The 27,811-nt window shown below is 39.0% G+C and overlaps 1 protein-coding gene across 1 annotated transcript; it reads right to left on the bottom strand.

The window, feature by feature from the left end:
* Positions 1-21,730: 21,730 nt before the first annotated feature.
* LOC141605669 (uncharacterized) lies at positions 21,731-22,800 on the bottom strand. Its single transcript, XM_074424544.1, has one exon. The coding sequence runs from the start codon at positions 22,536-22,538 to the stop codon at positions 21,987-21,989; it is 552 nt and encodes a 183-aa protein (XP_074280645.1). The 5' UTR covers positions 22,539-22,800; the 3' UTR covers positions 21,731-21,986.
* Positions 22,801-27,811: the final 5,011 nt, after the last annotated feature.

The raw sequence follows: 27,811 nt of genomic DNA, 5'->3' as shown, positions 1-27,811 counted from the left end.
TTAAAGTTTGGATGTGTCGCCATTTTGGCAAGACCCACCTTGCCTTGCAAGAAGACATCCTACCTCATGGTTGTCTTGTTGTGAGTTGACGGGGCGGAGTGAGACCCGCTAATTGTATCATATCGGCTATATTATTAGGATAGGTTAGTATTGGTCCTAGTCTCTGTCACCTCTTTACTCGGGACGAGCAAAGGTTCGGTTTGGGGATATTTGATGTGACCATAATTGGCGCATATTTAGCCCCCGAATTAGCCTTGTTTCCATGCTTTTTAGTGCTTATTTGGGTCATTTCTTATCTTTAGTTCTTTGTTTTGCATATTCTTTGAGATTTTGATCCCTTGGTAGGAAAGGAGTAAGAATCTTGCATTTTCATGGCAAAACGAGACTAAATTGATCGAATTCAATGACCAAGCATCAAGGAGGGACAAGATTAGAAGGCCTTTGTACATATCATAGTAGAAGAGCAATGTTGAGAAAAGATCCTTGAGTCCCCAAGGAAATCCCCAAGGAATTTATGAAGAAAAGGGAAGAAAAGAAAGAAGATTTGTTGCCGATCGACAATCCGAGCGGATTGTCACCAATCCGTCCGTCCCGCAAAGAAGACAATCCGAGCGGCTTTGCCACAATCCGCTCGGATTCCCCCTCCACAATCCGCCCGGATTCCCCAGAATCCGCTCGGATTCCAACGCTAGAATCCGCCCGTCCCGACCCTATTCCGCCCGGATTCTAGCACAAAGACGGATTGTCTTCTCCAAGCTACGAAGAAAGAAGCCCTTCTCTCGTAAAATACCGGCTCCTCCTTGCTCAACTTAAAAAGTGTAATTACTAGTTTAGCCCTTAGTTAACCCTAATGCATCCTCCCTAATTTCCACTATAAATACCCCATTAGTCTAATTAGAGGAGCATGTTCATCTTATCAATAATTAGTGTAGTTAATATCAATCAAATCTCTCTTTAATATTGTAATCAAGTATTAATCAAGTTTTAATCCAAGTTTTAGTTCTTTAATCTCTCTTTTGTTCATCCTTTATTTTGGGTAATTGAAGATTATTTTGGGTTATTGTTGGGAGATTGACAACCTCTCAATCAAGCATTCAAGTACTTCTTTTATCTTTGCTTTATTATTGGAATCATTAGTAGGTATAATCTCTTAATCCCTTTTTAATTATTGTTAATTACTTTCATTTATTCATCATGTTTCATATTGTTGGTATGATTGACAACCTTGCTAGCATGATCAACATGATAATGAGTGAGTAGTCTCTTAGCTAGGGTTAATGGGTGATTAGGGAAACCAACATGGGGAATGATTCATGCTTAAATTAATATGCTTTCATGTTTTATTTGCTTGCTTGTTTTGATCTCAACTCATGCACATGTTATATTTGATGAAATGCTAAGCCTATGAATCCTTGCATTTACTATCATCTTCTATCTTTTCAATGAGACTTGTAAGACATAACCCAACTCGAGTCTCATTAGACCATGCATGTTGTTGAGTAGGGAAGATTAAGTCGACTTGTAGGTGTTGTACAATCTAATCGATTCGGCTCCGGGACCCAAACTTTCCTAGGATTGTAAGATATAACCCAACTCAATCCATCACAACAATAATTGCTTGCTTATAATTTGAGAACATGTTTGTATGATCATATCCCATGATTCCCCTATGATCCCATGACACCCTAGTGCCTTTAATCAATTGTTTACACCCCTTTAATTCATCTTGCTTGTTTATTTTTATTGCTATTTTAGTTTAGTAACCTTCTACATCAACCCAATTTGTGACACCCCTTAGACACCACTAGTTACAATAGAAATCTCATTTCAACTCCCGTCCCTTGGGATCCGACCTTTACTTACCTCTTTACTAATTGTAAAGTTGTTTGTGGAGCTATAAATTGTGTTTTGATTCGACCGTGACCAACGACCACATCTTAATTTGTGAATACTTAGCGGGATCGCATCACCCTCGCAGGAAGGCTCGCGCCTCAATTGAAAACCGTCATTTTTCAAATACAAAACATAAAATAGTGAAATTCAAATTCGCTATTTTCACAATTTTCAACGACGGAATTAAAAACCGTCATTCAAATACAAAACACAAAATAGTGAAATTCAAATTCCCTATTTCACAAATTTCAAACAAACGACATTAAAAAACCGTCGTTTTCAAATCACAAAAGACGAAATAGTGAAATTCAAATTCGGTATTTCCACAAATTTCAAAATTCAAAAAACGGCATTAAAAACCGTCACACCTTCGAACAAGATGGTGAAATTAAAATTCACTACTCTTCACAAATTTCAAATCACGAGAAGACGGAACAAAAACCGTTATCTCCCTAAACAAACATGGGGTGGCGAAATTCACATCCGCTATTTCAACAGATTTAAACAAACGGCAATAAAAGTCGTTAACTCTCTTCAAAATTCGAAATCACCGCCGACCAAGTGAGTCGAGCTCACAAGCCTATTCCTTTCCGGCACCAAAAACATCCAATTTAAACACCGAAATTCCCCAGCAGGATATCGAAGACCTCCTCACGGAGCCCACTAACTCAAAAACTCCTAGAAATAATCCTGTCTAACACGACTATTTCCCATAGTCGATCATTCGACCGTCAACATGGCTGGCGAGCCTCAAAACGCATCACATTCAAACACGATTGGCGAGCCTCAAAACGCACATTCAACAAGGCTGGCGAGCCTCAAAACGCACATTTAACACGGCTGGCGAGCCTCAAAACGCACATTCAACATGGCTGGCGAGCCTCAAAATGCACATTCAACATGGCTGGCGAGCCTCAAAACACATCTCATTCAAACACGACTGGCGAGCCTTAAAACGCATATTCAACATGGCTGGCGAGCCTCAAAATGCACATTCAACATGACTGGCGAGCCTCAAAATGTATCACATAACATTCAAACACGGTTGGCGAGACTCAAAACGCACATTCAACACGGTTGGCGAGCCTAAAAACGCACCATCTTCAACACGGTTGGCGAGCCTCAAAACGCACCATTTACGCGGCTGGCGAGCCCCGTCATATCCGCAACACGGTTGGTGAGCCTTTGTGTGCAAACAACGAACCATTCAAGGATATCTCGAAGATGCCTCAGGTATGGCTGTTGCCTATGGCTGGCGAGCCTTCGTACGTAGTCTAACGGACTTTAAACGACCCGCACGGACAGTCGACAGACTCTAAACTGTTCCCGACGACAGGTCTTTGGCCTGTATCCTCGAGTCGCCTTTGCGTCGCCCTCCCCGACGGCAGGTCCTTGGCCCGAACCCTTTCGAGCCGCCTCTATGTCGCTTCGGTCTCCAGGTTGTAATATTTGATTAACCTATGGGATATACTTTAACTTTCGCCCTGTCCAAGCCTCAGTGAAAGTGGGGGCTCTGTAGATACCCAATATCTGTCGATTCTCCAACAAACATAATGTGGCTCTTAATTGCGCACATTTAGTCCCCTAATTGAGCCTATTTTGCATACTAATATAGCATTTCACGGCCATTTAATCCGTCAAATCCATTCTATTTTGCTTTCCTAGTGCGTTTTATATGTCTTATAGGAAAGGAGATAATGAGGCGGAATTCCCATCTCTAGCGCATATTCGGAAGCTTGTTGACGATCTTGAATCCACTAGTATGAAGAGGAGGCAAGAATGATGACCAAGGATGTAGGAATAAAGATTATATAGAAGCATCATAGGCTTAAAAGCAAGAAAAAGGGAAACAGCAGCTCAACCCGCGCGGGTCAAGCTCAAGTAGAGCGAGATACAGCTCAACCCGCTCGGGACAATATCAACCCGCTCGGGTTGAGGCTCAGGTTGCGCGTTTTTCACTCGGGACAAGTGGATTGTTTAACAGAATACTTTTCCTTGTTACGTGATCCACGCATGTCCCTCGGGAGTTGCAATTCTCTACTCAACACTTAGCATTGTTATTTACTAATCTACCCTTGCTTAACCTAATGATGTACCACTATATATACTCCATTTGTAATAATCAAGGGATTACGTTCTCTTAGATTAGATCAAGCGTTCTTAGATTAGATTAGGAGTTGATTAGAATAGATTAATCTCAATCATTCCACATTAATCTTTCCTTAATTATTGTTCAAGCTTTATTATTGGGTAATTGAAGATTATTGGGTTATTATTGGAGAATTGACAACTCTTCATCAATCAATCAAGTTTTCTTCTATTATTCTTTCCTTTCCAATTATTCACCTTAAGTTTGGTATAATCTCTTTACTCTTTATTCTTTATTGTTTATTTCCTCACTCTCTTATCATGTTTATACTTGTTTTTATGATTGACACCATTGATAACATGTTTTTCATGATAATAAGTGAGTAGTTACTTAACTAGGATTAGTGGGGGATTAGGGGAGTTAATCATGGGATAGATTTATGCCTAATGAGTTCATATGAATGAATGCTTATTGTTCTTCAACTTATGCACATGTTACGTTTAATGAAATGCTAGACTTTGAAACCTTGCATTTTTTTACCATCTCTTATCTTTTCAATGAGGCTTGTAAGACATAAACCAACTAAAGCCTCATTAGACTATGCATAGAGTTGAATAGGGAAGACCCAAGTCGACTTGTAGGTGTTGTAAAGTCTTAACCGACTCGGCTCCGAGACGTAAGTTTTCCTAGGGATTGGTTTATCATGCATGTAGTTTAATAGGAAGAATTAAGTCGACTTGTAGGTGTTGTAAAGTCACAAATGTCTCGGCTCTGGGACCCAAATCTTCTTATGAACTATATGACATGAACTAACTTAAATCCAACAATAATAAATTGCTTGCATCTATATAACTCATTTATGCTATCTTACCATGATTCCCCTATGATCCCATGACATCCTAATATCCTATATTATTTGTTTACATCTTCATTTGCTTTATTGCTTGTTTTACTTCCATTGCTTTTATTAGTTTAGAATCAATCAATTCCCATTTCAATTGTGACAACCCCAAGCACAACTACAATTAGATTGAACAATTTGAGTACCCCCGTCCTGTGGATCGACCCGACTTTCTTGCTATGCTAGTAGTTGGGTATAAATGTGTTTGATGGCGAACAACGACCCGCTCTACATCAAAATGGCGCCGTTGCCGGGGACGGTGTTGTGTATTTGAATCGTTCTTTTGTCTATTTTTAGTTGTGCTTCTTCTTGAGGGATTTTGGTTCCTTGAGAATTTTAATTCTTGTACTTGCATTATTTCATATGTTTAACATGTCTACATTCACTTTTTGGCAATATGAAAATGAGTCTTTTGATAAGTATATTGCAAGATTTGAAGATTATATGACTCATGCTTGGCATCATGGTTTTACTCTTTCAAATTATGAAGCATGTTGTGTTGTTTATAATGGCATGAACCTTGAAACCCGCAACTTGGCATTTCACCTAAGTGGTGGTAGGATATGTGAGATGAGTTGTGAGGAATTTTGGGAATTTGTTGAGTTCATGACCACCCATTGTCTTAAGCAAATTGTACATGACATCTTTGAGAGTTCCAAGGAAGGTATATAAGCGATAAAAACCAGATTTCAAAAATTCATTAAGGAAAACTATGATGAAAATGAGATTTGTGAGAATGAGACACCTTCCTATAACCTTGAGCCAACCTACTATGTTCTCAAATTTGCCCCTCCTTGGGAAGATGGTGTGATAGATGAAGAGAGTGACGATGAGGAGGAATACATTCTTGATTGTGAAACCAATGCTTGGATATCGTCATCCTACTCTTCTTGTGTAACAATGAACCCAACTTCCATGGAATTTGATGTTAATGGTCAAAGTGAGAGTGAGATGGATGTGAGCTTGAGTGAAAACTCACCCTTTAAGGATGACATTTTAGAGGGAGACAATTGTGTTGAGTTTGGTGAGCCTTGTTATGACAACCCATTTGATAATGGTCCTTGTTGGGATGAGGAATATGAGGACATTTGGGAACCCCAAATAGACACCCTTGAAATCACCCTAGATGTTAATGAGAGTACTTGTATTGAATATGGTGATTTTGACTATTTGGAGAACGAGTTGAGTGAATTGCCGACCAACTACCCATTTCATGTCCCTTCCATCCATTACATCTCTTATAACTTTTGTCATAGTATTCTTGACATGCTTGTTCGGTCTTTTACTTGGGCACTTTTCAATTGCATAATCTTGTGTTGCTATCCATGTCTATTCATGTCCCACTCCCAAGAATTTGACCGACTTCTACGTGCTTTGAGTGCTAGTGATAATTTTCTATGAAATTGTTTATTGACAATATTTGGTTTGATGGAGTTCCTCAATAACCATTAACTTGTATATATGCATTTAGTGTAGATTGGCATTCATTTAATAAATTTCATGAGAGATGAAAGGGAGAGATCTCAAATTTTGATTGAGCTTTTTGAAGGAAATTAATGAAAATGAGAAGATGGAAAATGTAAAGAAATGAAGAAAATGGAGATTTTGGGCTTGTACACATCTTTTCTATCATCAAAAAGGTGTTGGGTCAAAATTGCTTGAAATCCGTGCGTCCCGAGCCCAACCCGTGCGTATTGAAGGCCAAGAAAAGAAAGAAACTTCCCTGCCCAAGGATCTGCGCAATTTTCTGAGAAAACAAGCATTCCAGACTTCAACCCGCGCGGGTCCAATTTAACCCGAGCGGACAACAGCTAACTCGAGCGGATCCATTTCAACCCGAGCGTGTTCAGCCTAAAGTTGCAAAAATTGTTCAGAATCCGGGCAGATCGTCACCAACCCGCCCGTGTTGAGTTGTAAACTCGTTTATTCCTTCATTTTAGTTCGTGAATGTTACTCTACACTCCTAATCTCACCTACCACCTTCATCTCCTATCATGATTGTAAGAACCCTTTCTTTCCTTATCTCTCAAGTATAGTTGCATTTATGTAGTTACCTCATGATTAAACCCCTTTCTTCCTACATTAGCAATAGTGTTTAAAATCGGTTTGAGGAGGTTAAACCATGAAGCGACATACATATATCATATAGTTTAGGCTTGCATTTGTATTATATTTTATATTGCATTTACATTAGTTAGTTCATATAATATAATTTGCATTGTAATATATCTCACATGATTCATATAGTTAGTTGCATATAGCCTAGAATCCATGCATAGTCACTAATGACCAAACCTATTCATTTCTACACTAGAAATAGTGTTTAAATCGGTTTGGGGAGGTTTGATCATAGGTGACCATAGTTTAATAGAGAACATGCATCACTTAGTGTAGTTTAGATTGCATTCATTTCTTATATATGTCATATAAAATTGCATTTAGTTAGAGTATGCATTCATTCATATCATATCATTGCATTTGTACTTCAGTTTTCAAAAAAAAAAAAAAATATGTATTTCCTTTTCATTCCTACTCCTACATGTACATTGAGGACAATGTCCAAAATAAAGTGGGGGATGGAAATTTATATTCCAAAATACAAAAAAAATTGAAAATTTTCGAAAAATCTCAAAAATATGTTCTTTAATTTCATAAAAACAAAATCCATAAAAATGTCAAAAATTTCAAAAACCAAAAACATGTTCTTTCCTTTGTAGTGTAGAATTGTATATATTTGTTTGTTTGTTTGTCACTCTTATCACATTGGGTCGACTACGCCACATTTGAGGCATGAAAGAAATAGAAGACCGCATGGTATGATCTTTCTAAATCTCCTTCCTCCTTTTTATATGTTAATGACAATGTTGCTATATTTTGATTGATGTGGTATAAACCAATGTATAGCTAAGAGTTTGCATCTATATGGCATACTAGTTGATAGAAGCATATGCATTAGAGTTGTATATATGTTAGTTGCATCATGGCATGTAGTTGCATGGTTAGAAAATTTTGTGAAAATGCCTATTTGGGAAGCTTGACAAGTGTATATAAGGCCCTTGTAGATAATTTTTCTCCTTGAGATTTTGTTTGCTATAATACCCTCAAGACACCCTAGGATGTGTCATACTAGTATCTTTTGACCCATGGACTAAGGCCTAGTCAAGAGTACCTTGTGGTATGATAACTCCTTGGCTGCCGTTTATTCCAAGGTGAAATTTGAAACCATGCAACCGTTCTTTCACTTCTATCATCATATTTTGTCAACAAAAAGGGAATGGGCACAAAATCACCAAATTGGGTTCAAGTTATCAAAATCAAATGCTTGCACAAATTGCATCAAAGAAAGGAGGAGTATAAAAATAAACTCTTATGGTTCAATAAAAGCACCCTCGTTACAAATTAGGGTGACTTTGAAAAATGTTCAAAAATGCATAAATTGAAATATTGTCAAGTATCAAAATGCCAAACATCAAAGACATGTCAAAGAAATGTTCTAAAAAGTCAAATACCGCAAGAAATTGGGGGGAAAAACAAATCAAAAGCAAACTATCATTGTGAAACTCAAAGCATATTGATCCCTTTTTATCCATTGATCTTATTTGTTGCATGGAGGAAAGGGGATGACTCTTCTTCTTGTCTAGGCAAGAGGGGGAATTCTGCGATCCTACAGTGTTTCTAACACCATAAGGAGCCTCTTGACAAAAGCATTTAGCGATTGAGGATAAAAGTACCCTAGTTTGACACAACTTGGAGGTGATTTGTTGGTATCCTTTTAGACTTAGTAGCTTGGAGAAACAATATCTATGATAGAGTGTGCCTTAAATTGTTTCCCCTTTAGATGATTTCCGCTACTTAGATGAGGAAAGTGGATATTTTTTTGTAGATGCATCCATTACTTGTTTTGTGTGCTTAATGCTTGGATGTATCGCCATTTTGGCAAGCCCCACCTTGCCTTGCAAGGAGGCATCTTACCTCATAGATGTCTTGTTGTGAGTTGAAGGGGCGGAGTGAGACCCGCTAATTATCTCACATCGGTTATATTACTAGGATAGTTTAAATTAAGGTCTAGTTCTAGTCACCTCTTTACTCGGGATAAGTAAAGGTTCGGTTTGAGGATGTTTGATGTGACTCTTAATTGCACACATTTAGTCCCCTAATTGAGCCTATTTTGAATACTAATATAGCATTTCATGGGCATTTTATCTGTCAAATCCTTTCTATTTTGCTTTCCTAGTGCATTTTATATGTCTTATAGGAAAGGAGATAATGAGGCGGAATTCCCCTTTCTCGCGCATATTCGGAAGCTTGTTGACGATCTTGGATGGACTGGTATGAAGAGGAGGCAAGAATGATGACCAAGGATGTAGGAATAAAGAGTATATAGAAGCATCATAGGCTTAAACGCAAGAAAAAGGGAAACAGCAGCTCAACCCGCGCGGGTCAAGCTCAAGTAGAGCGAGATAAGCTCAACCCGCTCGGGTTGAGACTCAGGTTGCACGTTTTTCACTCGGGACGAGCGGATTGTTTGACAGAATGCTTTTCCTTGCTACGTGATCCGCGCATGTCCCTCGGGAGTTGCAATTCTCTACTCAACACTTAGCATTGTTATTTACTAATCTACCCTTGCTTAACCTAATGATGTACCACTATATATACTCCATTTGTAATAATCAAGGGATTAAGTTCTCTTAGATTAGATCAAGCATTATTAGATTAGATTAGGAGTTGATTAGAATAGATTAATCTCAATCATTCCACATTAATCTTTCCTTAATTATTGTTCAAGCTTTATTATTGGTTAATTGAAGATTATTGGGTTATTATTGGAGAATTGACAACTCTTCACCAATCAATCAAGTTTTCTTCTGTTATTCTTTCCTTTCCAATTATTCACCTTAAGTTTGGTATAATCTTTTTACTCTTTACTCTTTATTGTTTATTTCCTCACTCTTTTATCATGTTTATACTTGTTGTGATGATTGACACCATTGATAACATGTTTTCCATGATAATAAGTGAGTAGTTACTTAACTAGGATTAGTGGGGGGTTAGGGGAGTTAATCATGGGATAGATTTATGCTTAATGAGTTCATATGAATGCTTGCTTCTTGTTCTTCAACTTATGCACATGTTATGTTTGATGAAATGCTAGACTATGAAACCTTGCATTTTTTGACCATCTCTTATCTTTTCAATGAGGCTTGTAAGACATAAACCAATTCAAGCCTCATTAGCATGCATAGAGTTGAATAGGGAAGATCCAAGGCGACATGTAGGTGTTGTAAAGTCTTAACCGACTCGGCTCCGAGACGTAAGTTTTCCTAGGGATTGGTTTATCATGCATGTAGTTTAATAGGAAGAATTAAGTCGACTTGTAGGTGTTGTAAAGTCACAAATGACTCGGCTCCGGGACCCAAATCTTCTTATGAACTATATGACATGAACTAACTTAAATCCAACAATAATAAATTGCTTGCATCTATATAATTCATTTATGCTATCTTACCATGATTCCCCTATGATCCCATGACATCCTAATATCCTTTATTATTTGTTTACATCTTCATTTGCTTTATTGCTGTTTTACTTCCATTGCTTTCATTAGTTTAGAATCAATCAATTCTCATTTCAATTGTGACAACCCCAAGCACAACTACAATTAGATTGAACAATTTGAGTACCCTCGTCCCGTGGATCGACCTCGGCCTGCTTGCTATGCTAGTAGCTGGATATAAATGTGTTTGATGGCAGACAACGACCCGCTCTACATCAAAACACCCGATGATTATCGGACTACAACATGCTTAGGAATCCCAGCGTTTAATCGGCAGTTTTGAATAACTATACGTCGGAAAACTTAAAGCGTTTTCGAAAACAAAACATTTCAAAACTTTTCAAAAGTACCTGGAGTGTTTAATGCACGATGACGGGGTCGCAATGACACTAACTAGAGTCAAATCGATATCGAACCAAAAACCGACTCAAAAATTCAAATCCCGACTCAAACAACGAGTCAAACACAAAAAACAAACTTCTCAAAACTTTCATGGTAAGTATTCCCGGAATGCTTGATGGTCAAGTACAAATCATGTCATCCAAAACATAGGATAGAACAAATCATAATTTCAATTGCGTGATAGTGACAAGACAGCTCGAAGACCCGCGAAATGGCTCGCGCCTCTTCGAGTAACCTATGCGGCCACGTCACTCAAAATGCACACAACCACCCATTTTTCTATAAATACCCATCAAATGCCACCATTTGAAGGTACGCGAGTGTCCGCCCCCTCATTTCTCCCTTAAAATTCTCGACTCGACTTTTTAAGTCACAAACTGACACGTATTTTCGACCTACCGATCGAAAATACAAGCTATACACATTGTTTGGTACCGTCATCGTGCATTAAATCACTTGACCGACCATCTCGACCAACTACACCATCACCTAAGTAAACAAAACACTCTTTTACATTGCTAAAACGGTTTTTAACCAAGTTTTCCGACCAAACAAGTTGATACACTTTCGTCGATTTCTCGTCTCAAGCCTAGCATGTAAGTATATGGGTGTAAAAATCCTTTTCTTTCATGTTTTTCATCTGTTTTATGACTATAACATGCTAAAACATGCATAACATGATTCAAATATAAGTTAGATGAGCCAAAACCGGATTTTGGCCGGAGACAGGGGCTGCTTGCATAGCAGAGAGGCTCGTGCCTCAATGCCCTCTCAGGCCTTAATCCAGCCGTGTTTGCTCTCATCTGTCCTCTTTATTTCATTTCTTATTTGTAATCGGTTTTTACCATTTCAAATATTTCAAATCATTTCATGATAAAATTTTAACCATAAAATATTTTCACCCTTGGTTCCTCATACCATGACGGTTTAATCCGTGTTTCGGTGATAATATTTGGTTAATCACATTTTAAAAGGTATTTTAAAACCTTTTATTTCATTTCTTTACATTTCAAAACAAACATATTAGTCAAAAATACAAAGTCATCCTTGGTTCCACATACCATGCCGGTTTTAACCAGAGTACGATGATAAACATTGACTAATTACAAACAAATGAACTTAAAACAATTAGTTCATAATCATTTTCAAAACTATTCATGTCAAACTTGCAAAACCGAACCCGACATCGAATATTGTCAATACAATGATGATTATTCAGGTCTCGTTCCTCATATTCACACAAAGGCGGTCTAAACGACCTTTTCAAACCAAGACGGGTTCAAACACCCTCTTTTCAAACCATTTTACAAACATTTTAAAGTCAGAAGACGTCCCTTGGACAGTCTGCTGACTCGCGCCTAAACAGGCCAACCATTTTCCAATTTTCAAACCAGGACAGGCATGTTTGGATCGCCTGACGGCTCGCGCCTCAATAGGCTGCCTGATGCAGACCCTGTTTCCTTTCCAGCACTTGTCTAGGACGATCCCGACTTCGGCTAACTCGAATACAGGACGGATAAGATGACAAATCTGCCCCTTTTACATTGTGTTTGCAAAACGCCTTCTTAAGACAAATGGATCACGTTATGCACCATAAACCTAACTCGGTAAATAGATGTTTAATTTCCGTCTTGCATGCAAATCAACAATAAATCCAACTTGACATCAATTACTAATTGATATTTGGATAAAAAAACCGACATAGAAAGCTCACATGTTAGGTTCAAACTTGTGGATGCGCATTCATGCATTTACCCGTTTTATCAACTTTTGTATTTAACCAACCAAGATCGATCAGTAGAGGCCGCTACCGCGGGCGGGATTGGGTGTCCGATTAAAGGGCTTCCTAATACGTACCTTCACCTCTAACTCAGAAAATTTGGATAGTGGACGATCTTATCCAAGGCGTACGAGAGTCATTCTAAAGATAGGATGCTAAAGAGGGACGACTCCTTATCTTTAGTACCTATGTCAAACACCGCTTTTTGCTTTGGTTGACCTAGATATAAAGTGGATTCGAATGGGTTCTAAGCATCCCACAAACGCTTGGTGGCGACTCCGAACATCTCTTGCATCGTTTCGAGACCCTTGCCGAGACGAAACCGACCGATCTAAAACGATCCGTCGAAAGCATCTTTTTACGCCGACGAGCGTGGCTTTCAAGAGACCGTTGCACGCCCTATAGATCGGCTGGGCGTCGCAGGTGGCATGTCCACATAATAACACTCTTTTATGTGCGTATAAGAGTAGGTGAATGTTTTTCAATAAGAAACACTAGGCAATTTGTATAAAGAGATTGTGGAAATGTTGACAAAAAATGATGCACGAAAGCAATTGTCTAATGGAATTTTTCCGTATAAAAGATGCCATTTAAGCAAACTTTCGTTGTAGCGGAAGCAGTAACAACAAGAATAAGGACCTAACTTGAACACGATCCCTTAACCTCTAGCAAAAGACTGTTTTTAAAGGTAACGAAGCCGCGAATCAGCAACAACTCGCAACAACAACAATAATTAACGAACAGCAACGAAGAGTAATAGCGTGAAGATCGTATCAATGAAATAATGACGAATGAACAGTAATAATTTGTATGATCACTTTCTTCCACATCAGTTTCCTCAGAAACATCATCGAATTATTTGTCAAAAATAATCTCTAGGTTGGTATCAAATAAAGAAGTATCTTCTATATGAAATACATCCTCAAAAGAAAATAGTTCATCTTGAATCACATCTTTCTTCTTCTTCATGAGCAACTTCACACGACTTAACCTCTTCCTCCTTGATTGGATCAGCTTGGTAGATTTTAGTGGTGTGTCGTCCATATGTGAGTAGGGACTTAGAGGCGGCAGTCGGGTCACTCAGGTCGATTACGGGTTCGGGTTCGTGTTATGTCAGGTCAGTGACGGGTTCGGGACGCTTTGGTTCATGACGGGTCATCTTCGGGCGGGTCATCAACGGGTGACAAATCGGGCCGGTTCATTAGCGGGTCAGGTTATCAGCATATATTTTATCTTATATATTTAGCTTTAGATGGTAGTTTCATATTTAAACAATAAGTAGGTGTATTAATTGCAGTTTTAATTGAAAATAATTAAGATGAATGTCAACTTGGTGTTATTTAAACCATTATTAACTATTAAGCTAATTCATTATCGGGTCATCTGTCGGGTTGAGAAAATATCGGGTCACAGGTCGTCGGTACAAGTCGGGTTCGGGGTTCGGGTTGGGATTGGAAAAATAAGGCTACTATCGGTTATCGAGTCGAGTCGATGTAACACCCCCATATTCAGAGGAGCCTTATCCAGGCCTTCCTTAGCATATAAGGGCGCTACCATCTTGGTCGCCCGAGGACAGTAATAATCAAACGTCAATAAAAGAACTACAATATTGTATTACAAGTGATTTAAACCAACAAGCTATATAAAAGATACAACTCAGAGACTACTCGCTATGACTATCGAAACTCGTGAAGACTCATCCCCGTCTGGACTCCAGCTATCAACAACATCAACACCTGCTAAGCTAGACCGACTGCTCACCATAAGGGATCACGACAAACACATAACAAACAAACAACCACACAAGGTCAGTACTGAGATACGACACAACAATAACAACTACAACTATCAACACAATACGATGCTAGCAGTCTCACACACACACTCACGACAAACCAACCAACCTCTGTCACTGACTGTCCACTGGACCAGTCCTGCCAGTGGGGGACCGCAGCCGTACCCACCAAATCCCCGCTCATCATGCCGAGCGATAACCCTGTCCATTAATGTGCACATCCCCTTCCGTGGCGGGTTCCACGAAGGGCGAAACTAGGGCGTGAAGCCACTTCCGCAAGTGACCCCACTCAGCCGAGACGTATCTCGAGAACCAGAGACGACAACCACTATCACAACCACAGCCATCACAATACAATTACGACATTAACGATCACAATACAACTACAACGACCGACACACTAGACCATCTACAGAAACTGAGTAGGCGAACCTACCTTTAAGAAACCGCAACCAATCCATGCCGACAGACAACCTGTCCAGCGACCAAGCAACGCCTATAACCACAATACAATTCTATATTACTAACAAGCAACCCTAACTATGAAGAACAAGGACACGGATGATGATTATGACATACCTATTAGGGAGGAAACTCAGCAAGAGACCTCTACCCGACCCACGAGGCGCTCTCCTAAAGCACAAGGATCATCGAAAGGCTTCCATGGAGGTTTTGAGGTGAAGGGAAGGGAAAGAGGCGACTGAAGGATAGGAGGAAAGTGGCGGAAGTGATTTGCGGAATTAACAAAACGCGATATAAAACCCTCGCTGAAAACTCGGTACTCGATCGAGTACCCAACATACTCGATCGAGTAGCCCCCTACTCGATCGAGTAACCTAGCTACTCGATCGAGTAGCCTCTACTCTATCGAGTACCACTCTTAACACGCACCCAAAGATGGTTTTGGCACACTTTTCTAAGACTATTCCCGATCCCAAGGTCAGTCAACGCTGGTCAAAGGGTCCCTAAAAGGACGGGTATTACAGTCTTCCCCCCTTAAAAAGATCTTCGTCCTCGAAGTTCAACTCACCTATCTCCCGCTCCAGACACGGAAACAACACGACCTCACCAATCCTCCCGCTCAAACCATTACTCCTTGGAAATACCATCCCCCCCCAAAGATTATCACCATTGATTGTCACTCTTACATGTATGCATCAATTCCTACTAATGATTATGTATCAAACATCGACTTTGCCGTATAAGCCAACACAAACAACCATCGGTCGTCATGTGACAACAATTCGTCAACCCGAAACGTAACTCATATCAACCTCATATTGCACAATTAACATCACCGTGTTACTCGATTCATTCTATCACTTTCACTACAACGCATGAATTACTCCACAAACGAGGTAACCAATTGCACTTCATACAAGTAAAGTAACCAAGGTACTAGAAAATTTTACAATTAAACAACAAAACCTTATAAGCAACCAAAACATAATTTCGAAATCAGCCTTTTATTTCGCGATAATTTTCGCGACATTACTCTTCCCCTCTAAAAAGGAACTTCGTCCCCGAAGTTCACCACCAAAATTACTACACATATTACCTATTATTTGCCTCATAACATTAAAGAAAACCATATTATTTATTATGGACATTACTCGCTAACTATATACTCGTTAAATTAGAAATCATACACAAGCCACCGGAATAACTAGCCGCTGTCTAGAAGGCACGTTAAAATGGTATGCACAAACGTATGAGAAGATGTAATTCCGGTAATGAGATAAGAACAAGGCGGATGCAACATTTAAACAAAAGAATCTATCATTGGTTCATTAGTTGGTATAAATATGCATAGAAAACTCAAGCACGACTTCCAACATAGCGAATTAACGGTTCAACGATGTTACTAAGCACTAAAAACCACGTTAAATATGAAACTTGTAACACCCCCATATTCAGAGGAGCCTTATCCAGGCCTTCCTTAGCATATAAGGGCGCTACCATCTCGGTCGCCCGAGGACAGTAATAATCAAACGTCAATAAAAGAACTACAATATTGTATTACAAGTGATTTAAACCAACAAGCTATATAAAAGATACAACTCAGAGACTACTCGCTATGACTATCGAAACTCGTGAAGACTCATCCCCGTCTGGACTCCAGCTATCAACAACATCAACACCTGCTAAGACCGACTGCTCACCATAAGGGATCACGGCAGACACATAACAAACAAACAACCAAACAAGGTCAGTACTGAGATACGACACAACAATAACAACTACAACTATCAACACAATACGATGCTAGCAGTCTCACACACACACTCACGACAAACCAACCAACCTCTGTCACTGACTGTCCACTGGACCAGTCTTGCCAGTGGGGGACCGCAGCCGTACCCACCAAATCCCCGCTCATCATGCCGAGCGATAACCCTGTCCATTAATGTGCACATCCCCTTCCGTGGCGGGTTCCACGAAGGGCGAAACTAGGGCGTGAAGCCACTCCCGCAAGTGACCCCACTCAGCCGAGACGTATCTCGAGAACCAGAGACGACAACCACCATCACAACCACAGCCATCAAAATACAATTACGACATTAACGATCACAATACAACTACAACGACCGACACACTAGACCATCTACAGAAACTGAGTAGGCGAACCTACCTTTAAGCAACCGCAACCAATCCATGCCGACAGACAACCTGTCCAGCGACCAAGCAACGCCTATAACCACAATACAATTCTATATTACTAACAAGCAACCCTAACTATGAAGAACAAGGACACGGATGATGATTATGACATACCTATTAGGGAGGAAACTCAGCAAGAGACCGCTACCCGACCCACGAGGCGCTCTCCTAAAGCACAAGGATCATCGAAAGGCTTCCATGGAGGTTTTGAGGTGAAGGGAAGGGAAAGAGGCGACTGAAGGATAGGAGGAAAGTGGCAGAAGTGATTTGCGGATTTAACAAAACGCGATATAAAACCCTCGCTGAAAACTCGGTACTCGATCGAGTACCCAACATACTCGATCGAGTAGCCCCCTACTCGATCGAGTAACCTAGCTACTCGATCGAGTAGCCTCTACTCTATCGAGTAACACTCTTAACACGCACCCAAAGATGGTTTTGGCACACTTTTCTAAGACTATTCCCGATCCCAAGGTCAGTCAACGCTGGTCAAAGGGTCCCTAAAAGGACGGGTATTACAGTCGAGTCGGGTCGGTATCGGTTCACCCAATTTTCAGGTTGTATCGGGTTGGGTTTCGGTCAGGTCAGCTTTTGCCAACTCTAAGTAGGGTGTATGTTTTGTGCGATCCAATATCACTAATGTCTATTTACGTGGTTTTTGTTTCAGAAGGAATAGACAAGTAATGATCAAGACGTTGGGAGTATAAATAACACCCAACTTTTTTGACCTTTGAAACTTTTTTTAAGGGTAAATGGGGTAAATTTGAAGGAGAAAAGATGGAGAAGTTTTCGATTACCTAAGGGGGTTAGGTTTTAGGTAATCAAATTCCTACCTCATGTAGAAGTTGAAAACTCTCCAAGAGTTATAATTCCCCTATTTTGCAATATTTAGGGTAACCAAACAAGGTTAAAAAAAAAAAAAAAAAAAAAAAAAAAAAAAAAAAAACTCAATTCATGGGATTTTAAAACTCCCATATATTAGGTGAGCAACCGATCAAGCAATTAGATAATTTGAAGCTCCCTGGCAGTTTGCATTACTTTCGCTTTAGTTTCTACAATTAGTCTCATTATAGACGAGTTAAATATGCTTAAAGTGGCGACATTTTTGGGCTCCACCATGTAACTTGTTACTTGTCTTATGTTTAAAGTGGGTGGATATTTAACCCGTTTATAACTATAGACGGATATCTCCCGTCTATGAGAATTTGTGTAGCTTCTAAGGACCCGTAATAGAATAGGGCACCACATAGGCAAAGAGGATATATAAATATGCTGTTCATTAGAAAGTGCATATGCATTCTGGATGAAGGCCGATACAAAATTTAGGTGAGATATACCCGATTACTCCTTCCATCACGAGCAATTGTTGTCCTTGAGTTTTGGCATAAAGATCAAAGAAAGAGGTAGAGGCCAATTACTAAATGACAAGTGGAACAAATTGAGTGTGAATGATCAAATAAAGAAGTATCTTCTATATGAAATACATCCTCAAAAGAAAATAGTTCATCTTGAATCACATCTTTCTTCTTCATGAGCAACTTCACACGACTTAACCTCTTCCTCCTTGATTGGATCAGCTTGGTAGATTTTAGTGGTGTGTCGTCCATATGTGAGTAGGGACTTAGAGGCGGCAGTCGGGTCACTCAGGTCGATTACGGGTCGGGTCATATCGGGTTCGTGTTATGTCAGGTCAGTGACGGGTTCGGGACGCTTCGGTTCATGACGGGTCATCTTCAGGCGGGTCATCAACGGGTGACAAATCGGGCCGGTTCATTAGCGGGTCAGGTTATCAGCATATATTTTATCTTATATATTTAGCTTTAGATGGTAATTTCATATTTAAACAATAAGTAGGTGTATTAATTGCAGTTTTAATTGAAAATAATTAAGAGAATGTCAACTTGGTGTTATTTAAACCATTATTAACTATTAAGCTAATTCATTATCGGGTCATCTGTCGGGTTGAGAAAATATCGGGTCACAGGTCGTCGGTACAAGTCGGGTTCGGGGTTCGGGTTGGGATTGGAAAAATAAGGCTACTATCGGTTATCGAGTCGAGTCGAGTCGAGTCGGGTCGGTATCGGTTCACCCAATTTTCAGGTTGTATCGGGTTGGGTTTCGGTCGGGTCAGCTTTTGCCAACTCTAAGTTGGGTGTATGTTTTGTGCGATCCAATATCACTAATGTCTATTTACGTGGTTTTTGTTTCAAAAGGAATAGACAAGTAATGATCAAGACGGAGGGAGTATAAATAACACCCAACTTTTTTGACCCTTGAAACTTTTTTTAAGGGTAAATGGGGTAAATTTGAAGGAGAAAAGATGGAGAAGTTTTCGATTACCTAAGGGGGTTAGGTTTTAGGTAATCAAATTCCTACCTCATGTAGAAGTTGAAAACTCTCCAAGAGTTATAATTCCCCTATTTTGCAATATTTAGGGAAACAAAAAAAAACACTCAATTCATGGGATTTTAAAACTCCCATATATTAGGTGAGCAACCGATCAAGCAATTAGATAATTTGAAGCTCCCTGGCAGTTTGCATTACTTTCGCTTTAGTTTCTACAATTAGTCTCATTATAGACGAGTTAAATATGCTTAAAGTGGCGACATTTTTGGACTCCACCATGCAACTTGTTACTTGTCTTATGTTTAAAGTGGGTGGATATTTGACCCGTTTATAACTATAGACGGATATCTCCCGTCTATGAGAATTTGTGTAGCTTCTAAGGACCCGTAATAGAATAGGGCACCACATAGGCAAAGAGGATATATAAATATGCTGTTCATTAGAAAGTGCATATGCATTCTGGATGAAGGCCGATACAAAATTTAGGTGAGATATACCCGATTACTCCTTCCATCACGAGCAATTGTTGTCCTTGAGTTTTGGCATAAAGACCAAAGAAAGAGGTAGAGGCCAATTACTAAATGACAAGTGGAACAAATTGAGTGTGAATGATCTAATTTCTCATCAAGTTCATTCTTAAAACAGAAAAGACAAAAATTGACTGAGACACCCAAATAGAGAAAAGAACAACAAATGACCGGACAAAGTGAGTACTTCATTACTGAGATATAGTCACATAGACATAACATGTATATATCTCACCTCATCCACTATACAGAATAACCCGACCAAGAAAACCAATGCCAATTACCTTTTGGAACAACATTACAGCATAAACACCTAAGTACAAGTTACAACCATAAATGAATGCTGTGCAACAACAGAAACCCGACTCTCACATCTCTTTTGTCAATACCAAGTCCATCCCTTCCCCCCACCATTAGTCCGTTCCTAATTAAAGCAAAAAGTCAGACACAAAACAGTGAGCAAGAATGTCTCACATATGAGACATACTTATATTAACTATCTACCTAAATGAGGAATACATAATTATTTGAGATGGTTTTAAATATGAGACTGCCTCCCAAATGTCGTCAAATAGTTAAACTAAAAGCCATGGACTACACTATCCCGTTACTCATGCTCTTAATTGAGCTTCAGTTAGAGAACCTCATAATCTGTAGCAATGTATAAACAGGAATCATAAATTCACAATCCTCAAGTATCAACTACTGAAAATGAAATCATAGACACCAAGATGTAGATAGTGTGCAACTGATGCAAGCAGCTATACTACTAGTATTTGACAACAATGCAGATACAGTTCTAAGATGCTAAAATATTAGAAAGATTTTAGTAAGTTAGCAACACGACTGAACAACAGTGCAAATATTTTAACCGAAAGCGGATCTTCTGAACCCAAGATATAGTTATACGATTTACAACAATAGCAAGGCGATGTTGAACAATGTAGAACAATTTAATGAACTGTGAACTGCATAATGTTTGGGGTAATTTTTACAATTACTCAGCAGATACGCGGCAACACAACATTGGGCAAAAGTAAGGGGAACGGACTAATGATATGGAGAAAGGAGGGCCCTTGGGTCGCAGGTGAAGAAAACACAAAGAAGCCTCATGAATCATGGTCATAAAAGGCAACGACAGCTAGAATCAGTCAAACAACGACTTCCTACTTCTTAGGGAAGGTGGAGGAGATCCAGGAGAATTAGGCGGAAGCTGTTGGGTAAGCAAACCCTAGGGGCTGGAATACTATAAAAGAAAGGGGAGACCTGCACAAAGAATTTATTCAACACGCATTCCAAAAGTCGACCTTAAAAGAAATACCTACGCACCATTGTACTCCTATTACATTAGCCACAAACTAGTCCTCTTGCTTCCATTCGTGTACTCTGCCGTACTCCATATTCTAGTAGAAACTTGGTGGGATTCCGACTCCCCCGCGGTTTTTCCCACATTGGGTTTTCCGCGTCACCAATTGCTTGTGTCTTTACATTTTTTTTTGCTTTCGTTATTTGCTTACATTCACGTCATTTCTATTTGAATTTTTGGCCTTAGTAAGATTATACTTTGACCCTCGCATTAAATCGACATTAGCGAATTTTTTTACCAAAACAAGTACCATACCACCCATTTCAGACACAATCAATAATAAAAGGATTGCGTTGCGAATGACACATAGAGCGACAAGGCAAACCTTGTGAGAAATCGTCTCTCACAGGTTTTTGTTTGACGAAGAAACTAAAAAGCATATCCAAAAAGGCCAAAAGCAAATAAGTAGAACATAATTTGACGAAGAAACTGAAAAGCATAGTTAATATGAAAATCAAACACGAGGTAATCAGCAACAATCCACATGAATAATATACTCCAAACAAAATGTACTCACAACAAAACTAGAAGCTAGTCCATCCATATTCATATACTTATATGACCAAATAAAATCACCAAACTGAAACTAAAACATACTGAGCAGATGACGAAAAGAAAAACAGAAATTAATTTAAAACCAATTCATAGATTACAAGTTAAAGTAAAAAAGATTCATCCGTCAACAGAGTTACCGAGCATAAAGGAGTAAAACTCTCGAACAGGCGAAAACTCGACAAGAGCAACATCCATCCCATAGCCAGAAAGAGGCAACTTAAATTCCCTCAAAACGGAGACGGCCTCAGCCAGGCGAGATTTAGGAACGTCCTGAGCAAGAGGGCAGACAGGAATCCATGAATCAAGTTCGAAATCATCAGTAACTTGAACGCCTTCCTTCTTGAGAAGATCACAAAGCTGGGATTGGAAATTGAGGAGAGATAATGTAGGAGTAGGAGACAGAAATAGGAGATTGTTGTGATTAGGGAGTAAACCAATTGAGGAAAAGGTCAATTGGAGAGGTTCGTGCCTTGAACAGAAGGAATTGAGAATGGGTTCGAGTTTTGTGGGGTCAATAAATGGTGAAGAAAAGAGGGTAATATGGGGACGAGATTCGATTTCGATGAGTTGGGTAGTAATTTGACGGCGAGCTAAGATATTCCATGCTTTTAGGATTTGGTTTTCTAGGGCTGGATCTAAGTATAGCTCGATTGAGTACCCTTCTGACATTCTTACGGATGAACAACAACTAATTCAATTGGGGTTTTGCTGTGTAAGCTCAGAAATGAGAATGAAAGGAAGGTTGAAGACAAAATCAAAATGAACAAGGTTGGTGTGGTGTGGGTTGGAATTTCGATTTTGAGTGCTTGCTTTAGTATTGTGTTTGAGACTCTCACTGGTGAGAATATGAGTTAGCTCTAAGCAACCATGAGATTGGTTCGATTCTCATCTGCGCTTATTTGAAAAAAGAAAAAGAAAAAACTTGTGATGTTGTGTAGTGTTAGGTTTGAGTACATAATATTTACGGTCGTTTTTACCAAAGAACCTAACATCTTTTTTTTCTAGGAGTACCTAATATTTATGGTTTGGTTGTCGCATGGTACCAAAGACACTTTAATGTCAAACTTCGTCACTTAACTAACGGAGTTTCTTAATTAATTATTACTTTTCCTCCTTTTCCCTCTTTTTTTTTTACATTTCTCTACCAAAAACCAATTACTTGTGCTCTTCTCTTACCCACCCATTTCCATCCTCCCTCCATTCTCCATAGCCATTATCGTTAACTGTCTATTAGTAGCACTCTCCTCCCAAACCAAATTAATCATTGTCAACCAACTCCGATCACAATCAATCTATTAAAAAAAAAAATATGATTAGGAGGTAATGTGGTTGTGGGGGGTTGGGGGGGGGGGGGGTTGAATGTTAGGTCGATTTGGAGGGTATTAGGTTGTCGGAGGTGACGGTGAAAGTGAAGAAGAAAAAATGGTTAAGTTGAGTAAGATGAGATGGTGTTGGATTGAAGGTAGAGGTGAAGATTAAGGTGGAGAAGAGGAGGTTAGGTTTAATGACTAATTAGTTTGATGTAAGTTATTAAAGAGGGAAATTAGAAGAACTGGGATTACCGCTTACATCATGATTTTCCGTCAAGTCAAGACGGAATATTGACCTTTTTTTACGGAAAAAGTCACTTGGTACTAGTTAACAAACAAATATAAATATTAGGTACTTCTTGGCTAAAAAAAATGTTAGGTATATTGGTCCAAACGACCATAAATGTTAGGTACTTCCTAACAAAAAAAAACTTACCGTTAATCATATGCTTTTGGGGTGGGTCAACTTTTTTTTTCGACGTTGCTCTTGGAATTTTTTATTCTCTCGGGTAGTAAGGCCCTGTTCTTTCTGAATTTTTAGAGCTGAACTGAACTGAACTAGACTGAACTGAATGGAGCTGAGTTGAACTGAACTAAGCTGGTTGGAGCTGAATTGAACTATAATAATAATAATAATAATAATAATAATAATAATAATAATAATAATAATAATAATAATAATAATAATAATAATAATAATAATAATAATAATAATAATAATGAATAAATAAATAAATAAATAAATAAATAATATTAGTAATATTAATAAAAACTATTAAGTTTAAGATTTTCAAAATTAAAATGGCCTGAATTTAGAGGAGCTGAACTGAACTGAGTTGAGCTGAACTAAATGGAGCTGAGTTGAGCTGAACTGGACTGAATAGAGCTAAGCTGAACTGAGTTGAACTGAATTGAATAGAGCTGAGCTGAACTAAAGTGAGCTGAAAATAAGTCAGAAAGAACATGGCATAACTCTAGTAAGCCTTTAAACCCAATCCCTTCTTCCTCAGCAATCAAGTCTTTTTTGAGACTATCTTAACTTAAAACGAGAAAATGTTAACATTTTATAAGTAAAAGTGATCATTTATGATAAAATGTTATATTTAAAATTTTCATTTTTTAACAAAAAAAATAATGATAATATTTTATTAGGAAATATTTAAAATTTATCATAAAATGTTCACATTTTATCCGTGTTAATTTCAGACGGAATGACCCACCTGAAATGAGAATTTGTCTTCTCCAAAAATCAATAACCGTTTTTTTCCTTAAAAAACAACCAAAACCAACCTCTTAATCTAAAATTGGAGGCTATCATTCATCAAATTTGTAACACCCCCACACACCAAGGTGCCTTACCAAGGCCACTCTAGCATATCAAGGTGCTACCATCTTGGTTACTTGAGGTAAATTATATCAAATAGATCATCCAAGAACATTTATTAAAAGATATCGAACTGTTTAACCAAGTACAACTCAAGTTAAACCAAAACTATTTACAAAAAAAAAAAAACTAATGTTTAAACGTCAGCAGAAGCTAGCTAAGCGATCGGTGATGACAAGACCCCATCCAAGACCTGCAAGCTACATCCTCAGCCATTACCTGCTAAATCAACTGCTCACCATCCCCGAACGGATCATTAAAGTTTTGAAAACAATAACGGAGCCAGTCAGCTGCATAACCAAGATAAGAAATCCCAAACACAAACCAATATGCAATCCAATCCAGTTGTAGTAACCATCCTCCAAACTCCATTAGTAACCAGTAACCGACTACACACCGAAGTGTGTAGCTTTACCAGGTTACCCATCGCAACAGGTAACCCTCTCCACCAGTGGGGAACCGCAGCCTTGCCCACTTAAACCCCGCTCGTCGCAACGAGCGAACCCATTTATATGCACATGCCCTTGTGACGGGAGCCACAATAGGAGAACGTGGGTTTGGAACCATCTCCCGAAAATGGTCCCACAACAACAATCGATCACAATACCAATCTCAATCACAATGATAAATCAACGATCAATTAATCATAAATACATCTTATATCAATTACACAACCGACTGAGCAGGGAAACCCTACCTTATACCCAAGTTCCGTAAATCAATAACAACAACAAGGCTAGAATTGTTCTTCTACGAACTTGTCACCTAGCAAAGAATAATCAAACAATACTACATCATAAAACCATTACTAATCAGCCTTTACCCCCATCCTAACCCAAATTAGAGCAAACCCCAAAAGACAACCACAAACTGATTAAGAAAGCACTAGAGACTTACCAACGAAACCGGTACGGAAAAAGAGATGTAGACTCACGATCGATCAAACTAGACTTGAGAGTGATTAACATGATTAAGTGGTAAACGTAGTTTAGGTTTTGTAAAAATGATTTAGTAACACGTAATTTATAATCTCTAATCACCTTAATCAGAACTATGGAAATTAATCCCGTCTGACCGGGTACTCGGTTGAGTACCTGGGGTACTCGGTTGAGTACCTGGGGTACTCGGCCGAGTACGACATACTTGACCGAGTATCTCACAACTCGGCCGAATGCACCCAAAACAGTAGCCTGTTTAAAAGCACTCGACAACTTACTCAACCGAGTTTGGACTACTCGACTAAGTAAGATAAGACCAGAAAACCATAGTATTACAGTCTTTCTTCCTTAAAACGAACTTCGTCCCCGAAGTTCACACCATACCTACATAGCATGCACACATACCACTCCACCAACCAACACCACTCAACTCTCATCCTCCAACCTTGACGCTAATTCACCCAACAACTCCTACCTCAACAACGTAGCTCACAACATAGCATCAACGATAGAATAGCCCACCTAACTCCATAATACTATCGAATACCAACAACACCAGTGCAACCAACTTTATCTTACTTCTATACCGCTCACTAGCAGATCCAATACCAACACAATCCAGCAAGCGATATGTTACCTTCTACCACTCTTAAAATGAACTTCGTTCTCGAAGTTTACTCACACTCATAAACGTCACATACGAAAACCGTCAACACTATCACAACCATACTTCCTACAACCTTAGTCCATAACCATACATATAAAATACATACTATTACAAGAATAACCTTTACCTTTAATAATATTAACCACAAGCCCATTCTTATTCTACACCAAGACTCAAAACTTCCAAATACACTACAACATGCATAACCATCAAACTTTCTCTGTCGCATCCTACACCTCTTAAGATAAACGTTACGTCCTCGTAACCCAACTAGTACTAAATCCTTAGCTATTTCTTCCCATTATCACCATCTCATGTCACCGATCACTGACTATAGCCTCAACACCGACAACCATTCCTATATCCAAGGCTATCTTTCTCTAACAGTTCCATACCTCTAATCACTCCGCACACCACCTATAATATACCACAAAATCCTCAGCATAACCACTACTTCAACTCTTCCACATTGCCGCACAACCACATTCTTCCCAATGCACGCACCTATCCCCACAACATTACCCACAATCCATAAATTGTTACACACTCACTAAGTCCTCAAATTTCCCTTTTTCTGCCGCCAAACTCGTCCATAACTTAACATGATAATAATTCCCAACACTCCATACTTATTGCCCCAATAAAGATTATGGACCACCTGCAGCTTCCAACTCAGTATACGCATGCTCTCCCAATTACATGCCAGAACTATGTCAAACAATGCCTCATCTAAAACAAGATCAAAAGTATTCCCACAACATTCTACAACTATGTCCCATCAACAAAATATCACTGTTCTATGACAACAACAACCACATGCACAACTCTCTTCCATATTATACTCTACTCTCAGCCACAAGCTGAAAATCACAAGAAACATAAGTAAACAGAATAACAATCTATATGCCCATACTAGGCTGACATATACTTTCAGATGTTCATCTCACAATTATCCTGTAGATACCCAGTATCTGTTGAATCCCCAATAAACACCCGATGATTATCGGACTACAACATGCTTAAGAATCGCTACGTTTGATTGATATTTTATATAACTCCGCGTCGGAAAACTCAAAATTGATTTCGAAAACGTAAACATTTTTAAAACATTTCAAAAATACCTGGAGTATTTCATGCACGACGACGGGGGCGCAATGACAGTAACTAGAGTCAAAACCGACACCGGGCCAAAAACCGACTCAAAATTCAAATCCCGACCCCAACAACGAGTCAAACCGAATCAAACATAAAAAACAAACCTCACAATGCCTCCATACTATGTATACACGGTATACTTGATGGTCAAGTACAACAATCATGTCCTAAAAAACCTAGGATAAAACAAACCACAAATCCAAATCCGTGATAGTGACAAGACAACTTGAAGACCCGCGGATATGCCCGCGCCTATTCAAGCAGCCAATGTAGCCACGTTGCCCAAAATGCACACCAACACACAATCCTCTATAAATACCCCTCAAATGCTACCATTTGAAGGTACGCGAGAGTCCTCCTCTTCTTCTCTCCCTTAAAATTCTAGACCTCGACTTTCTGAGTCAACAAACAACACGTATTTTCGACCTACCGATTGAAAATACGAGCCATAAACATTGCTTGGTACCGTCATCGTGCATTAAATCACT

This window comes from Silene latifolia, chromosome 10 (assembly GCF_048544455.1).
Source record: "Silene latifolia isolate original U9 population chromosome 10, ASM4854445v1, whole genome shotgun sequence".
NCBI lineage: Eukaryota > Viridiplantae > Streptophyta > Magnoliopsida > Caryophyllales > Caryophyllaceae > Silene > Silene latifolia.
Note: the sequence above shows the minus strand (reverse complement) of the source record. Positions and strands in the feature narration are given on the sequence as shown.